This window comes from Poecilia latipinna, unplaced genomic scaffold (assembly GCF_001443285.1).
Source record: "Poecilia latipinna isolate Pla-1442-1.1 unplaced genomic scaffold, P_latipinna-1.0 Scaffold1745, whole genome shotgun sequence".
Classification (NCBI taxonomy): domain Eukaryota; kingdom Metazoa; phylum Chordata; class Actinopteri; order Cyprinodontiformes; family Poeciliidae; genus Poecilia; species Poecilia latipinna.
The window spans coordinates 111,605-134,109 of record NW_015114361.1 but is presented as its reverse complement, the minus strand read 5'-3'; the positions used below and the strand labels follow the sequence as shown (position 1 = coordinate 134,109).

At 37.9% G+C, this 22,505-nt stretch overlaps 1 protein-coding gene across 2 annotated transcripts in view; it reads left to right on the top strand.

Moving 5' to 3' along the window:
• The first annotated feature begins 315 nt into the window (after positions 1–315).
• The window catches only part of glceb (glucuronic acid epimerase b), a 33,290-nt gene continuing 11,100 nt past the window's right edge, over positions 316–22,505 (top strand). The window contains exons 1-4 of one of the 2 annotated variants that reach the window (XM_015060811.1): positions 316–472; positions 1,443–1,478; positions 11,794–12,307; positions 17,105–17,350. In XM_015060811.1, coding sequence (XP_014916297.1) covers positions 11,803–12,307; positions 17,105–17,350 — 751 coding nt within the window. In that variant the 5' untranslated portion in view covers positions 316–472; positions 1,443–1,478; positions 11,794–11,802. The remainder of the gene's footprint in view (positions 473–1,442; positions 1,479–11,793; positions 12,308–17,104; positions 17,351–22,505) is intronic. The other variant, XM_015060810.1, reaches the window with a different exon arrangement.

The following is a 22,505-nucleotide window of genomic DNA, read 5'->3' as shown; positions in this document are numbered from 1 at the left end:
CGTAATTGGTCGTGTATCTTATACATATTTTTTAGACAGAAACCTTTTGTTTCATAAAACATTTTCCGTTGTATTAAACATGGAAAAAAATAAATAAAATTGTTTGCAAACTCAACAACAGCTGACACATTTTTGTCATTTCTGTGGCCAAGAAAACATGGTTCCAATAGTTTTGGAAGAATTCCTTAAATCTTTAGCTGTCCTGTCCTGCTGGTGGGAAATGTGATATATTATAGCTGATATAGGATTTTTTTTTTTTTTTGACACCCTTGCTTCTCATGTATGATTCAAATTTGAACGCTGTCCATTTTCAGTCATCATAATAATGGAGTTCACATTTCCTCCCGTCACGTGTAGGTGCTGAAGCAGCTGCAGGCGGTGAAAAGCAGAAGATCCAGCGGAGCGCAGACTATGGTGAAGGTGGACGGGATGTCGACCCAGCTGTTTGTTTCTTTGTGAAAGATCTGAGGAGGTCAGTCGCCATTCAGTTGTCTTTGTCAGAAATCAGGGTCTCTGGTGCCTTCAAGCTCAAAAAAGTACAGAGAGATAATCTTATTTGTCAGACGTCTTTGAAGCATGCCTCTCGACTATGACCTTGTTCTGACATTGACTGTTTTTGTAACACCCCTTATCTACTCCTCGGCATGCAAATATCATCTTGACTTCACTATCCAAATTATCTCTAACATCTTCTAACAGCATTTGATCTATGAAAATGACCTAGTCTTTTACATGGGTTCATTACCTTGTATAACACAGATAATTGTCTCACTGGAGAAGCCTGAAACACTTCCTACCTTTTTATGCAGTCAAACATAATTTCACACCAGTGATGATTTCTGAAGGACTGTTTATGGTTGGTCTGTTTCACATATCTTCAATATAGCTGTTTAGTTTTCAATAATGTTTTGTTTTATCCCTTTATTTTAGCTCTGAGGAGACCAGTGTGACATGTGACATGATAAAACATCTAATTTTACAGAATGAGATGTTTCTATTTGATAATGTGAACAATAAAATGGTTGTTGTTTGCAGCTGAACTTAAACTCCCAAATGTTCCCTCTGCTACTTCTGATTTTTGACTTTCTATACAGTTTGACTTGTTTATATCCTGTATGGGTGGATATACGCAGAGAGGACACAGACACAGTAAAAAGAAGCAATGTTGTTTAGTATAAAGAAAAATTCACCTAAAACATCAAAACACACTCAAAATGGACTATTTCAAGTAGATATGACTTGAAACCTGATTTCTCCAAATGGCCACCCATTTTAGCCATTTTTCACATTATGTGAGCTTGTAGAAATGCAGACTTATGGTCTATGTGAACATTAAGTTATGATATTTCTGATAACACAAAAGTTTTTTTGATCTCATAAATGGACCCATGAAAACAGTCGCTCTCAAAATCTGTGTGATTTGGTCTTGTTTGTTTCGACAGTTCAAGCCGAGGCTCATATTTACAGTAAATGTATCTGTGAGTACTAAATCCTACCTCTACGTTAGAGAGCATTTACATCCCTGCTTTCTCAACATTTTTCCAGGCTCGCTTTGTGCTGGCAGGACAAGCACTTTGCTTGACCTCCCTCTCAAACAGTCCTGTGATTTTTCTTTTATAACCCCTTCGTTTGAGTCATGGCTGTCTTAATCCCCCTGCAGACTTCAGCTATAAGCTTTGTGGTAATGCCTGGCCTAATCCTCTTCAGTAAAACACACTCACGCATTAAGCTCAAAGCAGTTTACTCACTTACTGGCTGCTTCTGAACAAAGCATGATTGTTGTTTGCGGTACAGATTTGTGTCTGTGTGACTGCTTGTTAAAGGTCCTTTTAATTTTGCATCTTCCTGTCCTTCCAGTAATAAAGATAAGTGCACACAATTTACAGGTTCAAACAAGATGTGTGTGTGTGCTTTTTTTTTCTTTCTTGTTTAACTTTTGCTATGATTGTATGTGACACCTTCTAAAACACTGAACAATTTTTTTTTGTTTTTTTTTTTTGTTCATTTTTTTTTTTTTGTTCATTTCTTTTTATTCACCTGTGGTGATTGCTAATGGCAGGGGTGGTTAGTAACTAGTTACATTTATTTACTGTTCTGTACATTTTTTTTACTTGAGTAAGTTTACCTGCTGCTAAACTAGAGTAAAAGTTTTGAATACTCTGACCACCTCTGGACAGCCACTAATGTAGTTATTAACTAGCTTTGAGTCTGTCAGAGACGGGAATCTTTTAAGGTAACCAAATGTTCTACTTACTATGTAAATATTAAACCCTGAATATTCCAACTTATTATGATTCCAACTTGTATTTTTTCTGTCTTTTAGCAAAACATACTGAAGATGTAAGCTCATTATAAATTCTGTTGTGACTGACAAGTCTCAATTGTTTCTTCTGCCTCCAGTTTTATACTTGTCTTCTGAGTCTTGGCAAACAATAGAGGTACTATTGTTGTTTTTATAATCAATCATTTAATATGCTTGCTTGTCACTCTCACTAAGTCAAAACCAAGTCTGCAGCTCTTTTGGAAAAAAAAAATGGAGCAGTCCTTTTGAGTTGCTTTTTAATTTTATTTTTTATCAAATTGCAGAGCAACAGAATCACAAGCAGATAAAATAGCTTTGACATGTGACGTATGGAAAGCAATGCCCATGAAATCTTGTGTTGCCATAACTGCACCTTTTTTGATAGAATAGCAGCTAACATGTTATCTTCTCCGAACAAGAGCCATACGTATCTCGCAGAAAAAAACGACAGATAGCTAGGTATTAAGTTTGCGATAGATTAACTAGTAGAATATGTGTAAAAGAAAATAACTTCAGCTCATCACTGGTCGAATTGAATACTTAATTTCCTCTTTCCAGAGCAGAATAGAAAGATTGTCTCTCGGTAGGGGAATTCCAGAACAGAGCCAAATTGAAACACAGACCCAGTGATAATTAGAAATGCCCGTCTTAAAGGACAGAAACTGGATAAACCAGGCAGTAAAGAATAAATCGAAAATTATTCTTAAAGCAGCAGTAGGCAACTTTTATAAAAAATGTTTTCTTATGTATTTAACATGGTCACTATTTTGTGACAGTCTGAGACTGATCATTTAAAACAAAATCAAGCTGCTCTGCCTTTGTGGTCCCATCTGCAAAATACACAGCTCAATCAGAAGTAACCAATCAGAGATAAGAGGAAGGTCTTGGCGCTGTCAATCATCCTGATGTGTGCGCTGCTCACACGCTTCCCCTAGCTCTCTGCTATGCTACATCTCCTTCAAGCATCATAGCAGCCTACTGTGGTTGCTAGTTACCATAGCCACTGATGACAGATGATAAACTAATTGTTCTGTAATGGTAAGTTGTTTTTCTGCTGTTGACACAGGTGCATCGTGTACTGATGGCGCTAAGACCCTCCTCCTGGTTCTGATTGGTTGTTTCTGACTGAGCAGTGTATGGACCCGGCAGCACCACAGGAAAGAGGCAGAGGATTATCTGTCTCGTATTATTCTGTCACAATTAAGTGAAAAAAAGGAAACAGAATTTATGATATAGTTTAGTGAAGAAGTTACAAGCTGCCTTGGATATATACCCTTAAGGATTCACAGTATCCTAATCAGACTGTGAAACTAAACAGAAACCCATAATACCTACTTATTCACACGCACAATCTTTAAATGAGCTAAAATGCCTCTCAACTGCAGAATAAGCTGATTACTTACTGGCTGTCACAGATTGGTACCTTACTTCTCCAGTGGAGGAGTGCACTGAAATGCCTGGAAAATTTGCTAAAGAGACAAAACCCCTAAATTTTCATCTGCTCCAAATCCAGCCCAAGAGTACTTCACAAGCACTCGACAATTTAATACTGACTGCACATGAGTTTGGGAGGGGGGGGAGAAGAAAAAAACTCATGGCACGAATCTTTAAGATCATTGCCTTCTTCACATTTCACTTTGTGACAGTCAATGCCTCTAACAACACACCTGCATTGTCTCCAACCCACACTCCTTTACAAATGATAAAATGTGCATCTAAGATAAATGACACTGGCGCCTACACCAGCACGCAGCAGAAAGTGCTTCAGTACATTCTCATTAACCCATAGCGTGCCAATCATTAAGATCGTAGTTACAAGTCTGTGGTTTCACAGCTCATTTCACCCTGGAGTTTCTCCATCCTATCCTCATCCATCTCCGTCAGCTGCCTTCACCCTAAAATGTATAATCTCAGGGGCTGCCTGCTAGTGTGCTGTGGATTATAGGATGTAACCAGAGTTTATAGCAAAGCCTCCGAGAAGATTGTTTGCCCACAGCATAGAATAAAATATACGTTACATAGTTTCAAGGATCACTCTACTTAGCATGGTCTAAAGTGGTTTGCTGGAAAAAGAGAGGCATTTTGACTCAAAATGCGGAGATGCGGAGTTGGCACTGTTCATAATTCACTTTGCATAGCATTAATGGCTTTTAAATACAGTGTAAATGGATTTTAAGATTTTGGTTTGTTTAGCTAAGCTGCTGCTGCCTTTGCTGTATTTAAATGAAGAGGGTTCTCTGGCAGCTTGTTCATTACACAGTCAGAGCTGCTTGCTAAATTATAGATTTAATTTAGTCAGATCTCCACTCTGTCCCAGCTCCCTAAACAAAACCTACTAGATTTCTGCTACAATATAATGTATTTGGTGTTTAAAATCATAAATCAGTAACTATTTTAAGATACACTAGCTTCTGAATAAATTTTTAAAGACTTGCAGGTTCCTTATTTAGCATAAGCAATCTGTGGTTGTTGTACGACAACCTCGCTTAGTCTTGTTTAGATTACCTGAACTTTGCTGGATGATCATCTCCAGGGGCTTGTTAATATAAAAGGCATGCTGCACCAGGCCGAGATGCTTTATATAAACACAGCAACAAACATATGTTCGCAATCATTTTAACGTGTCTGATGTTCTGCAATAACAGCAAAGATGTAAAGGTAAAGGTGTTTGCTGTTTCTGCTGCAGTGTGAACTTGTCAGCATTAACTTTAGCAAAGTTAAGTATTCTTGCCAGACTGAAAATTATTTTTTGTTTATTTTGAGTCCTGGGCTTCATTCCTAAACAATGAAACTTCCAAGGCCACACATTGTTTTCATAAGTCATTGTAGAGAAGTGGAATACTGTTTTAGTTACACCTTTAAGCTGTAAAGCAAATACTAGTTCCTCTTAAAAACAAACAAAATGGTTCCATATTTGTTAATAAAGTTGATGAGTCATTACACACACACACAGCTTGGAGCTCTCGACTCACTTTCATAAAATTAGATTTTTATATAACACCAGCAAGAAAAGTACATATAAAACAGAAGAACTGTCATGCTTCTGAAAAGCATGTTTACTTACATGGACTCAATACTGGTAGCTCCTTTTGCACAAATTACTGCATCGGTGTGGTGTGTCATGGAGGCGATCAGTGTGTGGTTCTGCTGGGGACAGTAGAAGGCCCGTTTGGTTTTGATATCAGCCTTCGGATCATCTGGAGTATTCAGTCCGTTGTATCAGGTCAGGGAAATTTGCTGGCCAGTCGAGAACAGTAAAGGTACCAAAAACTGGTTCAGGGATGCAAGTTATCTATTAAGTTGATCTAAAGTTAATTGTCCTCATTGATTGACGAATGATTAAGTGACAGCCATTTTCTTAAAAACCAAAATTTTCTCTTGCATCAATCGTGTGGACCGTCTTTCCATAACATGATGGGCTAATTTTTTCATAGTGTGCTACATTTATTATCATAATGTACTCCATCCTCAGTCCACTCCTTGTGAAGCTCCCTCAAATTTTATTCATAAACATAAAGCTTACTGAAGCTTAACCTGCCATGTGGAGAAAAGTAGTGTAATTACCAAATACTGCAGAGCTCTTGACATAAGACATATCATATCATCTGATCAGTTGGTCAAAAGGAAAAGTATATAAACTTTTTTTTTTATTATTCCTGTCTGAAAAGATGTATTTCTTGAAAATCTGTGGCAGGAATTAATTTTCATCAACTGGATTTATATCAAATAATATTGTTAATGTTTACAAAGGGGCTCAGAAAGCACATTTGTCCCCTGCAGGGAGCTTCGGGGATTGAACAGAGCAGCGCTGAATGGAGGGCCACAGATCAGGCCGACGGGGTTAACTGAGTGGTCAGCAGAATCATTACACTGTAATCCTGTTGCTTTTTTTGTTCAAGGAGCACTCTGGACATTTCAGAGTCCAGAGTGCTCTGGACCTCCTGTCAACAAGAGAAAAATGTAATCAAGGGTTATGGCAATGTTATCCTATGAAAACTTATTGTTTTTACTTGGTGGGGGCGGGGAAGGGGAGTAATTTGAAGTGAAAACAATCACATAAGCTTGTTCTTGAGTGGCGTTTGCTTTACTAAGAACCTGGAACTTGGCAATGTAGTTTTCCTAATTGATTAACTTGAACTGAGCCAAATTTCCCCTATGCTGACATTAGGTGCAGCCCCTTATTAAAGTGAATTTTTTGTACTCCTTTCCAGTTGTTCCTTATGGGACAATATAATCTGAAAAGCTGCTTTGATTTTTCAGTGGGATGTTTTTTTGCATTAATCCTGTCCAGCACTGGGGATCAGGGGGTTCTCCTCCAAAAGGATTGCCTCTCATCTTCTGACCAGCTTTGTGCAGTTTTTTTTAAATGTATAAATTTCATCTCACATTATCATCAGAGGGATAAAACCAGCTGATCTTGTCTAGTAATTGCTGGATTGCACAAAGATCTCAATTATACCAACAAACCTTCATTTTCAAACCTAAAAGACAAATGGCAGTGATAGAACTTTCTAAACGTTTTGTCTGATTAGAGTTGATATGCCCTAAAAGCTAAAACAAATTGGTAAATATTAGTAAGATTGTGGCAGTGTATTTATTAGAAATGATTTTGCCCTTGGTACAGGATGTTCTGTAAACAGCTAAATTTGTTTAATCTGTATTCTAAGGGATCTCTGACTTCCTCCCCAACATGACAATAATGCACCACTGCCGTCCTTTCTGCAGAGCAAGGACAGTCATTTATTTTCTAGTTCTGAAGACAAACACAAATCATTCGGAGCCTTTCAGGAATCCGCCAAGGCTCTTGTTTTTCGGATGTGAACATCCTCCCAATAGATGCACATAAATCTGGGTCAAAATACATCGGGGACAATGCAGCACTCTATGTAACAAGCTGCAGAAATGCTGTTTGCTTTGTAATTAACTACTGCTTAGCAGCAAATGTGATTTACAAATGACTCAATTTGTGCAAATGGAATGTAGAGGAGAGTAATCGAGTAACATTTCATTACATGTATGATGTAAAAGAAGATGACAGCACTCTTCTTAAGTTGTATATTTGGGAAATTATTTTCCTTTAGGCACGGATTAAGTAACAGCAACACAGGAGAGATAGCTTTGTTTTTTAAATAAATTATTCAGATCCAGAATGATCAGTTTGAGTCACAGATGAATGTGTGGGGTAAGGTGCCAAATTATAGAGGCCGGTAATGTTCTCAGAGATGACACCATTTGTTAATTTAGTGTGCCAGTCATGTTTTGGTCAATTATCCCAAATACAAAGGGAATTTACCTTCCAAATAATACAATTATTCACTTTCAATAGCTGAAGCACAGATTGGCACAGTAAAACCAATAAACATCTCATCTCTGTCTTTCATTGCATCACTGGAAAAGTCTCATCCGGTATGTCTTGGACACGCTCTCTCTTTTATTTGATGGAAAATTGAATTGCAAGGAGAAACTTCAACTACACAAATCACAATGTATCCCAGTTTCTCTGCAATGGCTGCACAGCATTAGTAAATCATGCAATTGTGATATTAACATTGCTCTGGCTATATTAGTTGCAATAAATCTGTGATTTCTTATCTTTCCTGTTTTTGCACTGACATATACCATGTATCCAACTCTCTAGGATTTTTAGTATCTTTGAAACAGCCATCTCTGAACATCTACCCTAGAAAAACTCTATTAAAAACATATTAAAATATTATTTTGGTATGCAAAGCCGAAATTCATGAAACTTGAAATCAACTAGCAAAAAAAAAAATATATATATTGAAATTCCAATAAACCTTTCCTCTATCAACTACGTCCCAATTTAAGGGAAGATACAAAACAGCAAAGCAGCTGAAGGCTAACAATTTCCCCAAAACAATTGCAGCTCATATTTTAAAAAAAAACAAACAAGGTTTCCTCTTTTTTGTGCGACTGGAGGTACAAATGGACCAAAAAAATATGTTTTGCAAACTATCCAGGCCTAGTGTGGACAGAACATTAATGATGAGACTCTGAGGAGGGTTTTTCTCTGGCTGTGAGGAAAAACATTTTTTTTTTTTTTTACTATTAAAACCACTTCTTTAATCAGATTGCAAATGATAAAAACAAAAAATCATTCTGACAGTAAAATGACAAATTAACCTTTGAAAGCTGTCTAAGCATAATAACCAGCAGTTTAGATGCTGACGGCCTGTGATGCTGGTCAGACTAAATGTTCCAAATCCATAACATATTCAAATGAAGCGGCTTCTAAATGTCCTTCTGTCGTGTGGTGCTGCGGTAAACAGTCTTTTATGCAAAGCAAGAACTTCCCAGACATACGAGACCTTTTCAAATTTACAGTGCAGCTTTGACGCGCTCGCTTTTAGAAACAGGTTAAGGAAATAGTTTCCTGCTCATCATCTACTTTAAAAAGGTCTGACTGATCTCCTGACAACACCGGCTCACACCAGCGCCTCACCCACACATCTCCAGCTTGATTCACTCCTTTTATCCGTTAGTGACCTGCACAGGTTCATCCATCTACTCAGTCAAGTTTCTCTTTCGTTTAATCTTTCCAGAAAGAACCTCTGGGATCTCTGACTTTAGGTGTTTCTTCATAGTCCTGTAGCTGCTGTCCTCACCTTGAATTTGTCTCTGAGCTCTTGACACCAACAACTTTCTGACAAATGTTCAGCAGTTCTTCAGCCTGATTGGGCAGGTGGCTGGTGAGTTGCTGGGTTCTTTGTTAAATGCAACTACAGAGTTTTATACCTCATTGTGTTATCTAAAAAGAGCAATATTGATTTCACAATTTAATAAATTTTGGAAGAATTTGAGGATGTGGTTTCTAAGGTAAAATCAGAATACATACTTTTTTTTCTGTCGTTTTAATAATGCATTGCCACAAATGGCAGGAGTTTAAGTTGAGCTGTCTCTTTGCCCTTACCTTTTCATTTACAAAAGAAAACATCTAATTTGCATCTCTGAAACAGGACATCGTTTTTGATTTGTGTCCACAGAGAGGGAGGTGATGGGATACTTTTTATGCTTCTGTACCTAAGCCTGTGTATTTCAAACGGGGAGCAGCAGAGGGCTATAAAAAGAGACTATCATTTATAGAGAGTTGCTTGTCAAGACCAGTCCTACTTATCTTTCAAGGTGCAGTCTGTGTGGGGTTTTTTTTTGTTGTTGTTTTTTTTACTTGCATTTTTCTACTAGTGTTGGAGCTGTGAGCAGTTTTGCGTTTCATCACTGCACTGAGCTGTAGCGTCCCCAAATGTCAATAATACGCGTTTCAGTAATTGATCAGGCAGAGGAGATGAGACGTGTTTGTTCATGGCAGCAGAAGGTGCAATTCTAATTTGATATGACTTCTGCATTATGCTTTGTTGAATTTGTACTCTGACAGTGTTTGCTATTCAAAACACTGTGTACACCTCCCTCGTTGATTGGAGCCACTTCATAAATTAACATTGTTCCAGGTGCCTCTTGCACAGTGACTCAACTTTGCATTGTAAAAGTGGATTACTATTGCCAAAATTATTGTACATTAATCACACCCATTCTCAGCAGCGTCCCATTTAAGATGAGGCAGTGAAATGAACTTGGATAGTAATGATTTTCCCCTCTCCCTCCTCGGTCATCTCTTTAACAGTAAATTCTGTGGGCAGTAAGCTGTAATTAGTGTGGAGGAGGAAGCTAAAGGTTGTGCATTGATTTCTTGTTTACTTGGTGAAAATGTCAAAGAGAAACATGAATCCTGATTCACAATAGGGCCTGAAACATGTCTGCTTTGTGTGCTGCAATTAAAGCTCTTTCAATACCAAATATTAACACACTGATTAATTACAATATTCCACCGCGTGGTGTATTTATTTGGGAATGGATGTTCGACGCAGAATGTAAATGATGACACGGTGGTGGTGACATTAAAGCAGGCTTATTTAAAAATAAAAAAATAAAGTCTCAAGAATTGTTTCAGAAATGTCAATGCAAAACATCAGTGATGGCGTAAACCTTTTTAGAAAGGGTAATTGGGTTTAGATTCGGTTTGATCTGCAGATAGAATATTGACTGAACAGGTCAGAGACTTGGTGTCCTAAAGTTTAATGGCAGCAACATTAAAATAACAAACAAAACCATCACTTGGCATTTGCGTTACAGTCTTAACCGTAAAAATGAAACTCTCGAAGGGGGGCAGCTTTTTAGTTTAAGAGTAGTGTTGTCCATACTTGCTGTAAATTATATATTGCATTGGATGTATTTAGTTTGATTCCGAAAATATTCTGATCAACTCCTCTAAGCTTAAACATTGTTTTCGATTGCTAAAACTGGTTTCAAATACAGCGTTCTGCATTACAATGTGTGCATGTCTATTATCTATAGTCTTCTATATTTCTTATGTGTATTTTTAAAGCTCTTATGGTTTGCTAGCTGACTTATAAAGAAATACTCCTTGTTTCAAGCTCCCAATTAATCAGATTTAAATGTTCTGGTTGATAAATCTCGACACTCCCTCCTCCTTGCACCTTTCTCATCATGGTTTGACCTTTTGTAGCTCCAACTGAAGGAAAGCAGGAATGTGGGAAAACTCGACTCTAAATTGTACATTAGTCTTAGTAAATTGTTACTTACTGTCAGGAACAACAGTGATTGAAACACAAAAGATATGCATGAAAAGCTGTCAGAGATGTCAGCTTCCTTAGTGTTTTTGTCAAAGTTAATGAGAGGCTTTCGGACTCCGGAAATCAAAGCACAAACCAGAACTTCTTGTTTGCGACAAAAGACCGTCAGAGCCACATGGCAATTTTTTGTTTTTGTTCAGAACGCACAATTTTACTCGCACTATGTGTGGCCTAATTTAGTCCTTGTGTGTTCCTGACACATATGTAGTTCACATTTTCCCCCAAACACTTTTACAAAATACCACAACAGTTTAAAGTGCAATTAAAAAGTGCTTGCTCTTTTACAGATTTCTTCTGCTTTTGAAACTTATGTTTTTCAGATCAAACGAATTCTAAAATCAGACAAAAATCAACTTCATTTTTAATGCAGCTGGGAATCGAACTGGTAACCCACCAACTGAAAGATGAAAACATCTCAAAAACCAAACAGACTTCGAGGTCAGTGTTCGTGATCCAGCAGTAAAAGATTGGAGGAATAGTCGGGATTTATGAGTTCCACTGATTTTAAAAAGAACAAAGACTCATTTTACATTGGCCAAGAAACATCTGCATGAAAACCAAGACATTTTTTTGGAAGTACCTTTTGTTTGTGTCACATACATAGCTGCCATTTTAACCAACTCCTAATTTGACAGTTACAAAATGTATATTTCGTCCATCTTTTTGCAATGAGGTAAAACATAAGGCTGTCTTTTGTCAGACAGCTGAACTTCAGATTTTTCACAACAGGTCTCAAGAAAGCTTATTTACCCCAATGCAAAGGGAACACTATCATTTGCTCATGCTTTTGACACTTTATTTGCGTTTGTTTTATGTGGGCAGGTTGTGACCATGCGCTGCCTGGCTGCACGGGTGAACTACAAGACGCTCATAGTCATATGCGCCCTCTTCACACTCATAACGGTGCTGCTATGGAACCGCTGCTCCCGTGACATCTCCATCCGTTTCCTGCCCCGGGCCGCCTTTGTGGTTCCAAGTGCAAAGATCAGCAGCAGCCAGCAGCAACCTCCACAACCCCCCGAGCCTCCACCTGTTGTTGGCGCTGTTGGTGGGATCAAATATGAAGAAATTGACTGCTTCATCAACGATGAGTCCACTATCAAAGGCAGGCGAGAGGGAGGGGAGATCTACCTGCCCTTCAGTTGGGTGGAAAAATACTTTGAAGTGTACGGCAAGGTGGTGCAATATGATGGCTATGATCGCTTCGAGTTTCAGCACAGCTACTCCAAGGTCTACGCCCAGCGTGAGCCCTACCACCCCGAAGGAGTCTTCATGTCCTTTGAGGGATACAATGTGGAGGTCCGCGATCGTGTCAAATGCATCAGTGGAGTTGAGGGTAAGGAGATTTTAATTATATGGTCCACAGCAACGTTTTTAAAGTTTGTGAACAACCTTAAACTTCCTAAACTTTGTGCCTGTCTTTTTGCATACCTGTAAAGGTAAAATAGTTGCCCTGTTTTCCACAGGAAATGTCAGATAGCTGTGTTAATATCAAGAGTCTGTTCTTAACGAAAAAGTGACCCACAAATTTAAGTAACTACCAAATGGAAACGGTTTAATTTCCATTAAAATGTTTGCTTTTCTTATCAAGACTATGTCGGGGTTTATCTTTTGACAGATACCTGGGTATAAGTCTGAGAGTCCACTCTTAGTTTCTTATCAGAGTTGTGTGTGGTTTTTTTTCTTTTCTTTTTTTTTTTTTGGTTCCTTTTAAAATAATTGCCAGGAAGGATCAATAGCTCATTTTAAAAGGCTATTAGTTGAAACCACATGGTCATCAATATAGTTCTCCTTCTTGCTTGCATGAAGAAGTGGCCCGGTACACTTAGCTGAAATTGCAAAATAGATATTCATTATTTTTCTTTTATCACGAAATGGCTAGAGCTACCAATAAGGCACACAATTGCCTTATTGGTACACATATACTCGTATATCTTACAATCTTGTGACTTAATGTTTGCATTGTCTTTGCGTGTGTGTGTAAATTTCAGACCTTTGTGACAAGCCGAGGTGCTTTCAGTGTTTGTAAAACAAAAGCAACACCACCGAATGGGTTTTAATTTTGCTAAGATGCATTATTCATTTTGCTTGGTTTTACTTTGGCTAATTGAAGAACACAGTTAACACTGAAGCCATGTGAAAAAGTAAGAACCTTTTTATAAGGGTTTGCAAACAGGGATAAAATTAACAATGGTAGACTTCAATCAGGTGCTCTTACACCATGTCCTGCCAACATGTTTAACTACAGAAAGGTTAAAACTAGGACAGCGTTTTGACCTCTGACTAGCAGTGTCTGATGAATGAAACAGCCAGAAAGTGTAGAAGTAGTTAGGAGTTAAATGACTTTCTTAGACTTTTATTATTTTTTGTCATTTACATGATTGAATTTCAATGTTTGTACAGAATTTAGAATCTTGAAACAGGATATAAAATACTAGTTGCTACATAAGAGAAGATGCAAGTCAAGACTTTGATGCCATATAAAAACCTGTTAGCTTAGCACAAAATATGACCAAATATTAATTGGCTAATGCGGTGGCCCTTTATTTAAAGGGGTGTGCATAAGCCTGACATGTCATAAGCATTACATACCACCTGTCATGAGCATGAAGGAGTCGTCATGAATGTTGGTTGTCATGTGTTGTCATTCAGAAAATGACACTTTTTATGTCATTTTGCATTAAAAGTGGATTGAATTTGCACTGAATTAAATGGCTATACGAGTTGGACATTACAAAACAAATACGTGTATTTGATTCAGGATAAAACAGTCAAGTTAATCTGATCATATAAACAGTTTAATTGTTCATTTCATACATTTATTAGTTTTTGCTAACATATGGTCATCAATATGTGTTCATGCTCTTATATTAGCTCATCTGGATGTACTAGCTAGCTTCTGCAGAGATAATTTTGCTAGAAACAAGCTACCTCCTTAAGCTCAAAGATAATGCATTTTAGTATCTAACTCAACAACAAAGGCATACACGTGGACATGATTGACAGCGCTAAGACTCTCCTCCTGGCTATATTGGGAGCAGCAGAAGAAAGCAGAGGACCTTTATTTATTCTTTTAAAACATTCACAGATTATCTGTCTCGTACCATACTGTCACATAGTGACAGTTTCAGCAAATATGTAAAACAATATTTATATAAAAGTTACATACTGCAGCTTTAAGTAAAGTTTTAGCTTTAATTATAAGAGCCTTACATCTTATATTTGGGTCATGTGTTTGTACTTTTTCATTGAAGAATGCCTTGAATAATTTGGTCTGTAGCTCTTGCACATCACAACTTCCTACATTTATGTCTGAGCTGTACCAATTGCACAAGGACAATTTACACAATCCTTCCTGTGCTGCAGGAAGATGACCACTCGCTGTGAACATGTGTGTGTATCGTGGAAATGGGTCATAAAGAATTGAAGCAAACCTCTGGGCTCAACATTGATTCTTGTTTCCTATTCCGCTAATATTTCTACCATTTGAAATAGATGAGACACATTTACATTTCTATACAACCACTTTAAAAGATCTATTAATATTGCCCAAGGCCACTTGGCTATTTAACATTCACATGTGCAAACATACACACTTCTTCTTAACTTAGTTTAATTTCAGAGGTGGAAGCAGCAGTCTATTAATTAACTTGTCACAGAGGTACCACAGGGTTTAATGAAGGTCATGGGAGTATTTTCCTCCCAGTGTGCATCACTGCCTACTGCAAAGTTATTTAACAAGACCCTCAGCCACATGCGCTAATTGTTGTAATGACCAGTCAGCATCTGGCACTGGATATTCTCCCAGATGGTACAGTTATTTCAAGCTTAAGCAACCAATTAGAAGAAAATTATATCACATAAATGTAAGTGTAAGAAAAAAAAAATGTTTTAGAATGTTGCATTGTCAGCAGTCTTTGAATCTCTGCATAACTTGTTTACTGATGAACCATTAAAATGAATGCAGGTGTATTAAAAAAAATACACATGGTAACCATCTCTTATAACAAAAGTGTCATTTTATACAATCACTTTCTGGTGCTTGATAAAGTGACAATTTAACACCCAATAAAGGATCGTCACGTTAGAAATGTCAGTGAAAAGTATGGCCACTTACTGCACAAGATTTCACATTAAATATTGCATCGGTGCAACATGGCATGGAGGTAATTAGGCTGTGGCTCTGCTGTGGTGCTAAGGTGTTCTTTACGTGAAAATGAAAGGCATTTATTTTTCATATGGATTACTGAGCTAAATCTCTAAGCTTTTATTCATTGCTCAGATAAGATCCCTGCTACTTGTTCACCATTTTGTTTTTTCGTCCACTCAACTTTCTATTAATGTGTTTGGATACAGCACTTGACGACTGTTTCCTGGACAACTGTTGAGTCAGCAGTCCTCATCGTAATGTTGTAGGCTCTGATGGACCACTTCTGCTTCGTTGTTCTCTGTCGTGTTTTTAATGTTTTGAGAATCTGCAGTTTTGCATAACTGCTGAGCCTCACTTTGTTTTTGTTTTGATTTGTTTTCTGAAATAAGTTAACTTTTTGATGATATTCAAATTTATCGAGATGCACCTGTAAATTGTCTGGATTAGCACCCTGAAAAATAGTAGTCATATTTCCAGGAAAGTCGCAAAAATATGCGCACACTTTTAACAGTCAATTTCACACGGATTACTTCTCTTCAGTGCAGCTCCATGCTGCTGTGTTATGATTTGACAGCCATTTGACTTAAGTTGTTGAGGGAGATGCCAGCAGCAAGACAGGCGGAGAGGAAAGTCTGCCATGGGGATGGAACTAAGTGCGATGTGAATCTGCATGCATATGTGTTCTCGCTCTTTCCCGTCAACTTCAATCACACAAATAAATACTCAGTCAGGTTTGAGATAATCTCACTACAGATGCGCTCCAACGGCCCCCGATGTGCGTTTGTGTGTCTAAGCGTAAGCTTAAAATCTATTTACTCCAAGTAACCAAAATCACAAATGAAAACGCATAGATGTGGCATTCAGATAAATTATAATTATATCATTTTCCTCATAATATAAAAGATACAGATGAGTTAGCAGCTAGGAATGGCAACTGAGTGCTGAATTAAAAGAAAAAAAAGAAGCACTGCTCCACCTGATCTGATGAGATACAGCTCACATGAGTGATGGAAACGTCTATGTCATTGTGACTGCTGAAAGGGGGGCGGAATCCCTCTCTTGCACATAATTGGTGATTTGAATTGGAGGAAATGTAACTGGAGGTCTGCAACAAAAACATCGCAGAGAGTAGCAGAAAATGGTGTGGAATCGTCTGCTGCTGCTATTAAATGCTGCTGACAGTCTGGAGTTAGGAATTGATTCTGCACAACCTCTCACACTAATGTTTCACCCCATAGTCCATAAAATGATCTGCTTTTACTGTAAACTGGATATAATTTGCAGCTAGTTGTCATGGTTTTGTGTTTTTTTTTTCTTAGTCTGGACAAGCATCATCTAAACAGAATCTCCAAAGTTTAATTGGATTGGTTTATGAGCTTTTGTCAGCATTAACCGGAAAACCAGAGGAAGCAATTTTTTTTATGTAAGCATGAACATTTTTTTGTGCCCCCCCCCCCCCAAGAGATGCTTGTGAAATATGATTTTCTTTCAAAATGTGCCACAAAGGAAACTGAAGGAGGAACAACAATGGTTGTCATGAAGGGGGTGAAACATTTCCATCCCAAATTGAAGTTTATGACCCTCTTCTTAACTGTATGGGCTTCGGTGGCACATGCATCCAGCTTGTCACAAGGTCTCAAAGTGAGCTATCTGTTCATCAGTAATTCTCCTGGCTGAGCTATTTCTGTCAGCTGGGGACAGCCTGCAGTGAAATGCAGCAGATTAGCTTAAATTTCCCAACATTTTTTGATAGTTTGCTCTCACTGGTTTATTTCATTGGTTTTGTTTGTTTTGTTTTGTTTTGGGGGGTTTTCTGTCTTGCTATTTAGCGTGACCTTTTTCTTGTTCAAAATTTGACGACATAGTATCGGGTTAAATTTTTTTTTTTTTTTTTTTTTCTCTGCTTGTGTAAGTTGAATCTAAATCGAGAAATACTGCGAATGAAATGTATATTTAAAATCAAGTTTTTTCTCTTCCGCTCAGGCGTGCCACTCTCCACCCAATGGGGCCCTCAGGGTTACTTCTATGCCATCCAGATCGCCCAATACGGTTTGAGTCACTACAGCAAAAACCTGACTGAGCGCGCTCCCCACGTCGAGGTCTACGATACGGCCGAGGAGAAGGACAGCAGGGTCAGCACCGCGTCCTGGAGCGTGCCCAAAGGTTGCAGCCTGAGTCGTGTCCATGACAAGACCAGATCTACCTCCGTGCGTTCGTTCAGCGCTCCAGGTACATCTCCCCTCCTATTTGGCCAGATGGCCTCAGGGCAAGCCGCTTATCTCTTGTTTAACTGTGGCTGCAGCCAGCTCGATGTGCGACTGCACCCTCAGGACAGGATGGTGCTCTGCAGTGAGTCACAGCCACAGTGGGAGGACTCTGCCTGTTGTGGTTGACAGAAGACATGCTGCATAATGACATTCCTAGAAACTTGAATGATTTAATAATCAGCAGGCTCAGTTTCGGATCTTTAATCATGCTTTGTTTGCTTAATCAGTGGGAAATTTCCGCCTGATGGGACAGAGAGGAATAACTCCGGTTAACGTTGTTCAGTCAGAACGTGAATATATGAATATTAGTGGCTGGAAATAAGAATCCAGGGGGCAGATGAGTAAAATTCTGCCATCTTTTGAAAACAATGCTGCGTTTAACTTTTTATTTAACATCATTAAAAGGTATAAATCTGTAGGATCATCACAACATTTTAGCAATATACAAATTTAAATATTTAAGCAAATTTGCTTAATCTGTAGCCCCTCTAAGATTGTTGTACCATAATAAACAAGGATTGGAACTAATGATTATTTTAGTAATTGATTAAGCTTTTGATTATTCTGATGATTAATCACTTAATCGTATAAAAAATGGCACATTTTACAGATTTTTCATTGAACCACTTAAGCCTTTTTTACACATCATCAGGAATACATTAAAAGGTGAAAATTAATGTATAATTAAATTTATTTTTTAAATAAAATATTTCATTGGCTAAAATGCAATAACAGCATAAGTCAGAACCAGGTGAAGCTAAAACTAGGCCGCTTGGGGAGTTTGGGCTTAAAAACCTATTTATAGATGAAGATCTTCAATGCTGTATATATCATGAAATTACCCATTTTGAGTCTGTATACACCAGTTAATGATTAATCGATTTCTAAATTGGCAATTATTTGGATAATCAATTAATCCATTTAATTGTTTCACCCCTTCAGCAAACAAACCCATGAATGAACCTTTACGGGTCATTCTTGTCTTGCACATCGATACAAATCGAACCGATAAGATGACAGACTGTGTGAGCTTTCAGAAGGTTCAGCTGGGAATGTGAAACTAAAGATGCGTCTCTGTGATTTTCCTATTTTTTTTTTTTTTTTTTAGCTCTGTGTTGCAATAATATTTTCAGAATTGTACATCTAAAACATGCCTGTACCTTGAGGACAAAAACCCAATCCATATACCATAATATTACAAACATTGTATTAATGTGTTATAGCTAAGTAGATAGAAAAAGCCTAAATTAAAGTTATTGACTCTTGTCGTATTACAACAGTATTTGGAAAACAGTTGACATCTTTGTCTTTAAAAATACTTGGGTGTTTTATTTTTTTTTTTTACATCAAACAACATCTCCCGTTAAGGAGCCAAAGCTTTGTGCTGCAAATGCCTCTTTCATGCAGACAGCGGTTATAAATAAAGCCTTTGACTATTCTTGCTTGAGCTTTGAAAATTCTTCCACACCAATGAATATTAAAAAGTATATAACTGTTTGTCTCCTTAAGTACAGCAGTAATGGGTCTTCAGATGAAGAGAAGTTTCATTTCTTGTAATAAAACTGACTGGGGCGTAGCGCCATCCTTGGTGCCATTTCAGTGTGTTTCAACCCTGAGGAATCTAATTTAATTCAGCTGCTTTTCTTCATATCAGGGCTCATATGGAACTGAGGACACTGGGCACTAAGCCTCTGGCAGAGTCTACTTTCGTTTGTTGTGTGCAGTCTTCTCACACATTCAGACATTGATTTGGAAAGCTGTGGTGGGGAAAAATGCAGAGCAACTTCAACGCTGAAAAAAAGCTCAGCTTTTAGGAGCTTGCACCAGGCTGATTGAGATTTACACTAAGATATCGCTGTTACAAATATAGGCTGATTATCCGAGTATTATTGCCTTAAAAGAGGTTAGTTTACATTTTTACTTGATGTCAGCATTAAGAGGATTTAGTAATGTTACTTTCGTTATTGGTTCTGTTTTCTTTCAAAATTGGATCATAAGAACTTGCAGTGTCCTGATCCAATATTGATTTCATATATCAGCCAAAGAACAAGTATCGGATTACTCTTCCGTATAAAACTCCAGCATTTAGTCAGTCCCAGCATTTCTATTCAGCAGCTCTTATATCCCCCATGTAGACCCATTGATTGATAATAAATGGCTTCATTGCTCTCATGCCTATTGTTGTTGACTATTGTTCTTTGATCAAGCCTTTTCTAACATTACACACTTCAAAATAAGTAATAAAAGTATGTATGATATCGTATTGGATCAATATCGGTTTTGGCCAATACTCAAAGCTGCGGTAATAGAATCGGATCAGAAGTGACCGAGCTGTGTTGGGACAACCCTCATAAAAAACCTTAGCTGAACAGTTTTGGAACAATTGTAGCAATATTTTTTAGTAACAGATTTTTTTTCTTAAAAACTTTAAGAAACTTTTTCTCAATAGTTGTCTCACATTACTTCATCAGGTAACAGCTAAAAAAATAAGCACCCTTATTCTTGTTGCCTCCTCCATTACATTGTAATTATCAAAACGCTGTAGATTAGAAACAAATCCATTAATCCTGATCAGTCAGTGGTAATTATTTAAAGCAGTAGCTATTGAACGTCTCACAAAACTGTTAAAAATCCTGAACACCATTTTAGTGCAACATTATATTATAAAATATCAATATTTTGTGCTCTTAATTGTTCATTTTAGACTAAAAACTAGTCATGTTTGCCTCGAACACAATTTGCAAATCCTTTCAAGCTTCTTTTAACTTCTCTTGATTTAAATCTAAATAGAAATTTTGCCTCCAGTCAAAGACTATTCAGTTATTGTGCTGTCAAACAGAAGACATACAATGTCTCTTGGTGGGCTTGACATCAATAAATGGGACTTGACTTTGTATTTACCATTGAGATTCGGCGTGTAGCTTAGGTTTACAGCTGTATCAGGACCAAAGCCATGAGACAGATGACAGAGTTATTTCTGGAAGTGGGAGAAAGTCGAAATCTTTTTACCCAGAGCTGACTGTGAGCGGGCTTTATTCTCCTCTTATCTCATGCTGATATTTCCAGGACACACACACACACATTCTCTCCTTCTCTCCCTTTCTCTGTTGAGCTGCTGTCTCTATTATATTCCCTCCCTTCCCCTTATTCTCCAGTTTTCAGCTGCTCATCATCACCACTTTTCTTTTCATTTCACCACTCTGCACCCCCTGTCCCCATCGCTCCTCTCTCAGGTCAAGTCGTCCTCATGGCATCCTTTCCTCAAGATCATCATGCTTTCATCACTTCCCCTCCCCCTCTCCTTCTCCTCTTTTCATCATTAATCTTCTCTGTCTACCCCAGATTTCTGTCAGTCTTCCACTGCTGTTTACTCATATCCACCCACTTACCATCCCTCTGCACTCTTGCGCTTCCTCGACATTGCCGTCATAGTTTCCTGATCCGTTCTAATGCCCCTTTCTGCTCCCTCGTCAAAACTTTCTCGTTTTCTTCCTCTGCTGTCAGGTTCTCTTTCTGTCCCTCCACCTCCCTCTCTTTCCAATTTGAGTCTTTTTTTTTTCCCTCCTCGCTGTATCTAGGACACGGGTGTTGAACAATCTCTCAAAGTCTCTGACAAGTGGATCAATTGTCTGTCCCCTGATAATAACCTGCCATCTACCATCCACACATTCCTTCACGAAGCCTTTCTACCATTGAGCACCTTTATTTTCTCAGTTCCAGTATGGTTGCTTGATGCTTCAGAATCACATTTTGTACCGATCCTGATAAGATGTATACATGCAATTGCAGAAAAACTGCTTTTACCCATCCTTTTTATATATATATATATATATATATATATATATATGTGTGTGACATGTCTGACTACTCTGCCTGGGTGTCCATGGTGCTGTGCAGACATTGCATGACTGTTCACCTCTTTACGAAATGTGTGAAAATCTGCTCTAGGCCAAATAAAGTCCCAGAAAGCAGCTGCAGCATCCAGGTCTTTAGAGCAACACAGTGTGATTGGTTAAATACAGCAATATGCTGCTTATCAACCAGCGGCTTTAGCTAATGTGGCCCAGTTTTTCGGTGGTATATAGCTGCACACACTCAACGCCACTCCAGCCCCACAGTCTGAAATCATCCCTGGTTTATGCATGATGGTATTTCAAGGTTTGTGCAAAGGAAAACCTGTTTGCTCTACCTTACAGCCTCACATAGGAAAATGATTAAAATGTAACTGCTTATCAGAGGGGTTGTGTGTTCTAGCATGAATACAGTTTTAGCATAATAAAAAGTTCAAGTTATGTCATCGGCTTTAGAGCTTGAGTTTTGTCGTTTTTGCCTTTCCTATTTTACATGAGTAAAGCTTTAAGGTTGCTGTAGGAATGATAATGGGCATCCTCATTTATTTTTTAACTTGGCTGGTTTTATATATAACTTTTTTCTTTTTTGCCTTTTTAACAATACATGAAATATTCAGTATTGTAATAAAATGAACAAGGAAGCCTTTTCAGAACATTATTTCTTAATCAGTAAGGATCTGAAACAGAAGCACATTTGCCTTGTTAAAGTGCTTAAGAGATCCAGCTGCCTTCCATTTGAAGCACTTAGGATTTACCGTGTCCTAAATATTTAGCTTTCAATTTCTTAGTCTAGAGAATAAGTTTCCATCGTCTCAGCCTTAAGAACAGGATATGGGTCACTCTTTCTCCAAAATGGATGCTGTACTTTGCCAAGTGTCTTAAATTGGTGCACGGAAGTCTGCTTTTCAGTGAGTTATAACGTTTTGGGCTTACTGTGAAATTAAAAGATGGATTCTTTAGGTGTGTCCAAATTCTGCATCCTTCAGAGCAGTGGTTCCCAAGCCCTTTGGGTTGTATTTTAAGAATATTTTACTTTGTGGGAAAGTTTTCTCTCATAATGGGGTGGGGGTTCAATTTTGTATGATGATGTTTGTGGTATTTGCAGTGATGAACTTCACAATAAATGGTCTTTGAAGCAGTTTCTGACAATACTGGTATTTCTAGATATACCACTGTATATCACTAGATTGTCAGAGCTCCAAAAGCTATATAGTTATTAGAACTAGGGCTGAAACGATTCCTCGAATGATTCGAGTACCTTGATTA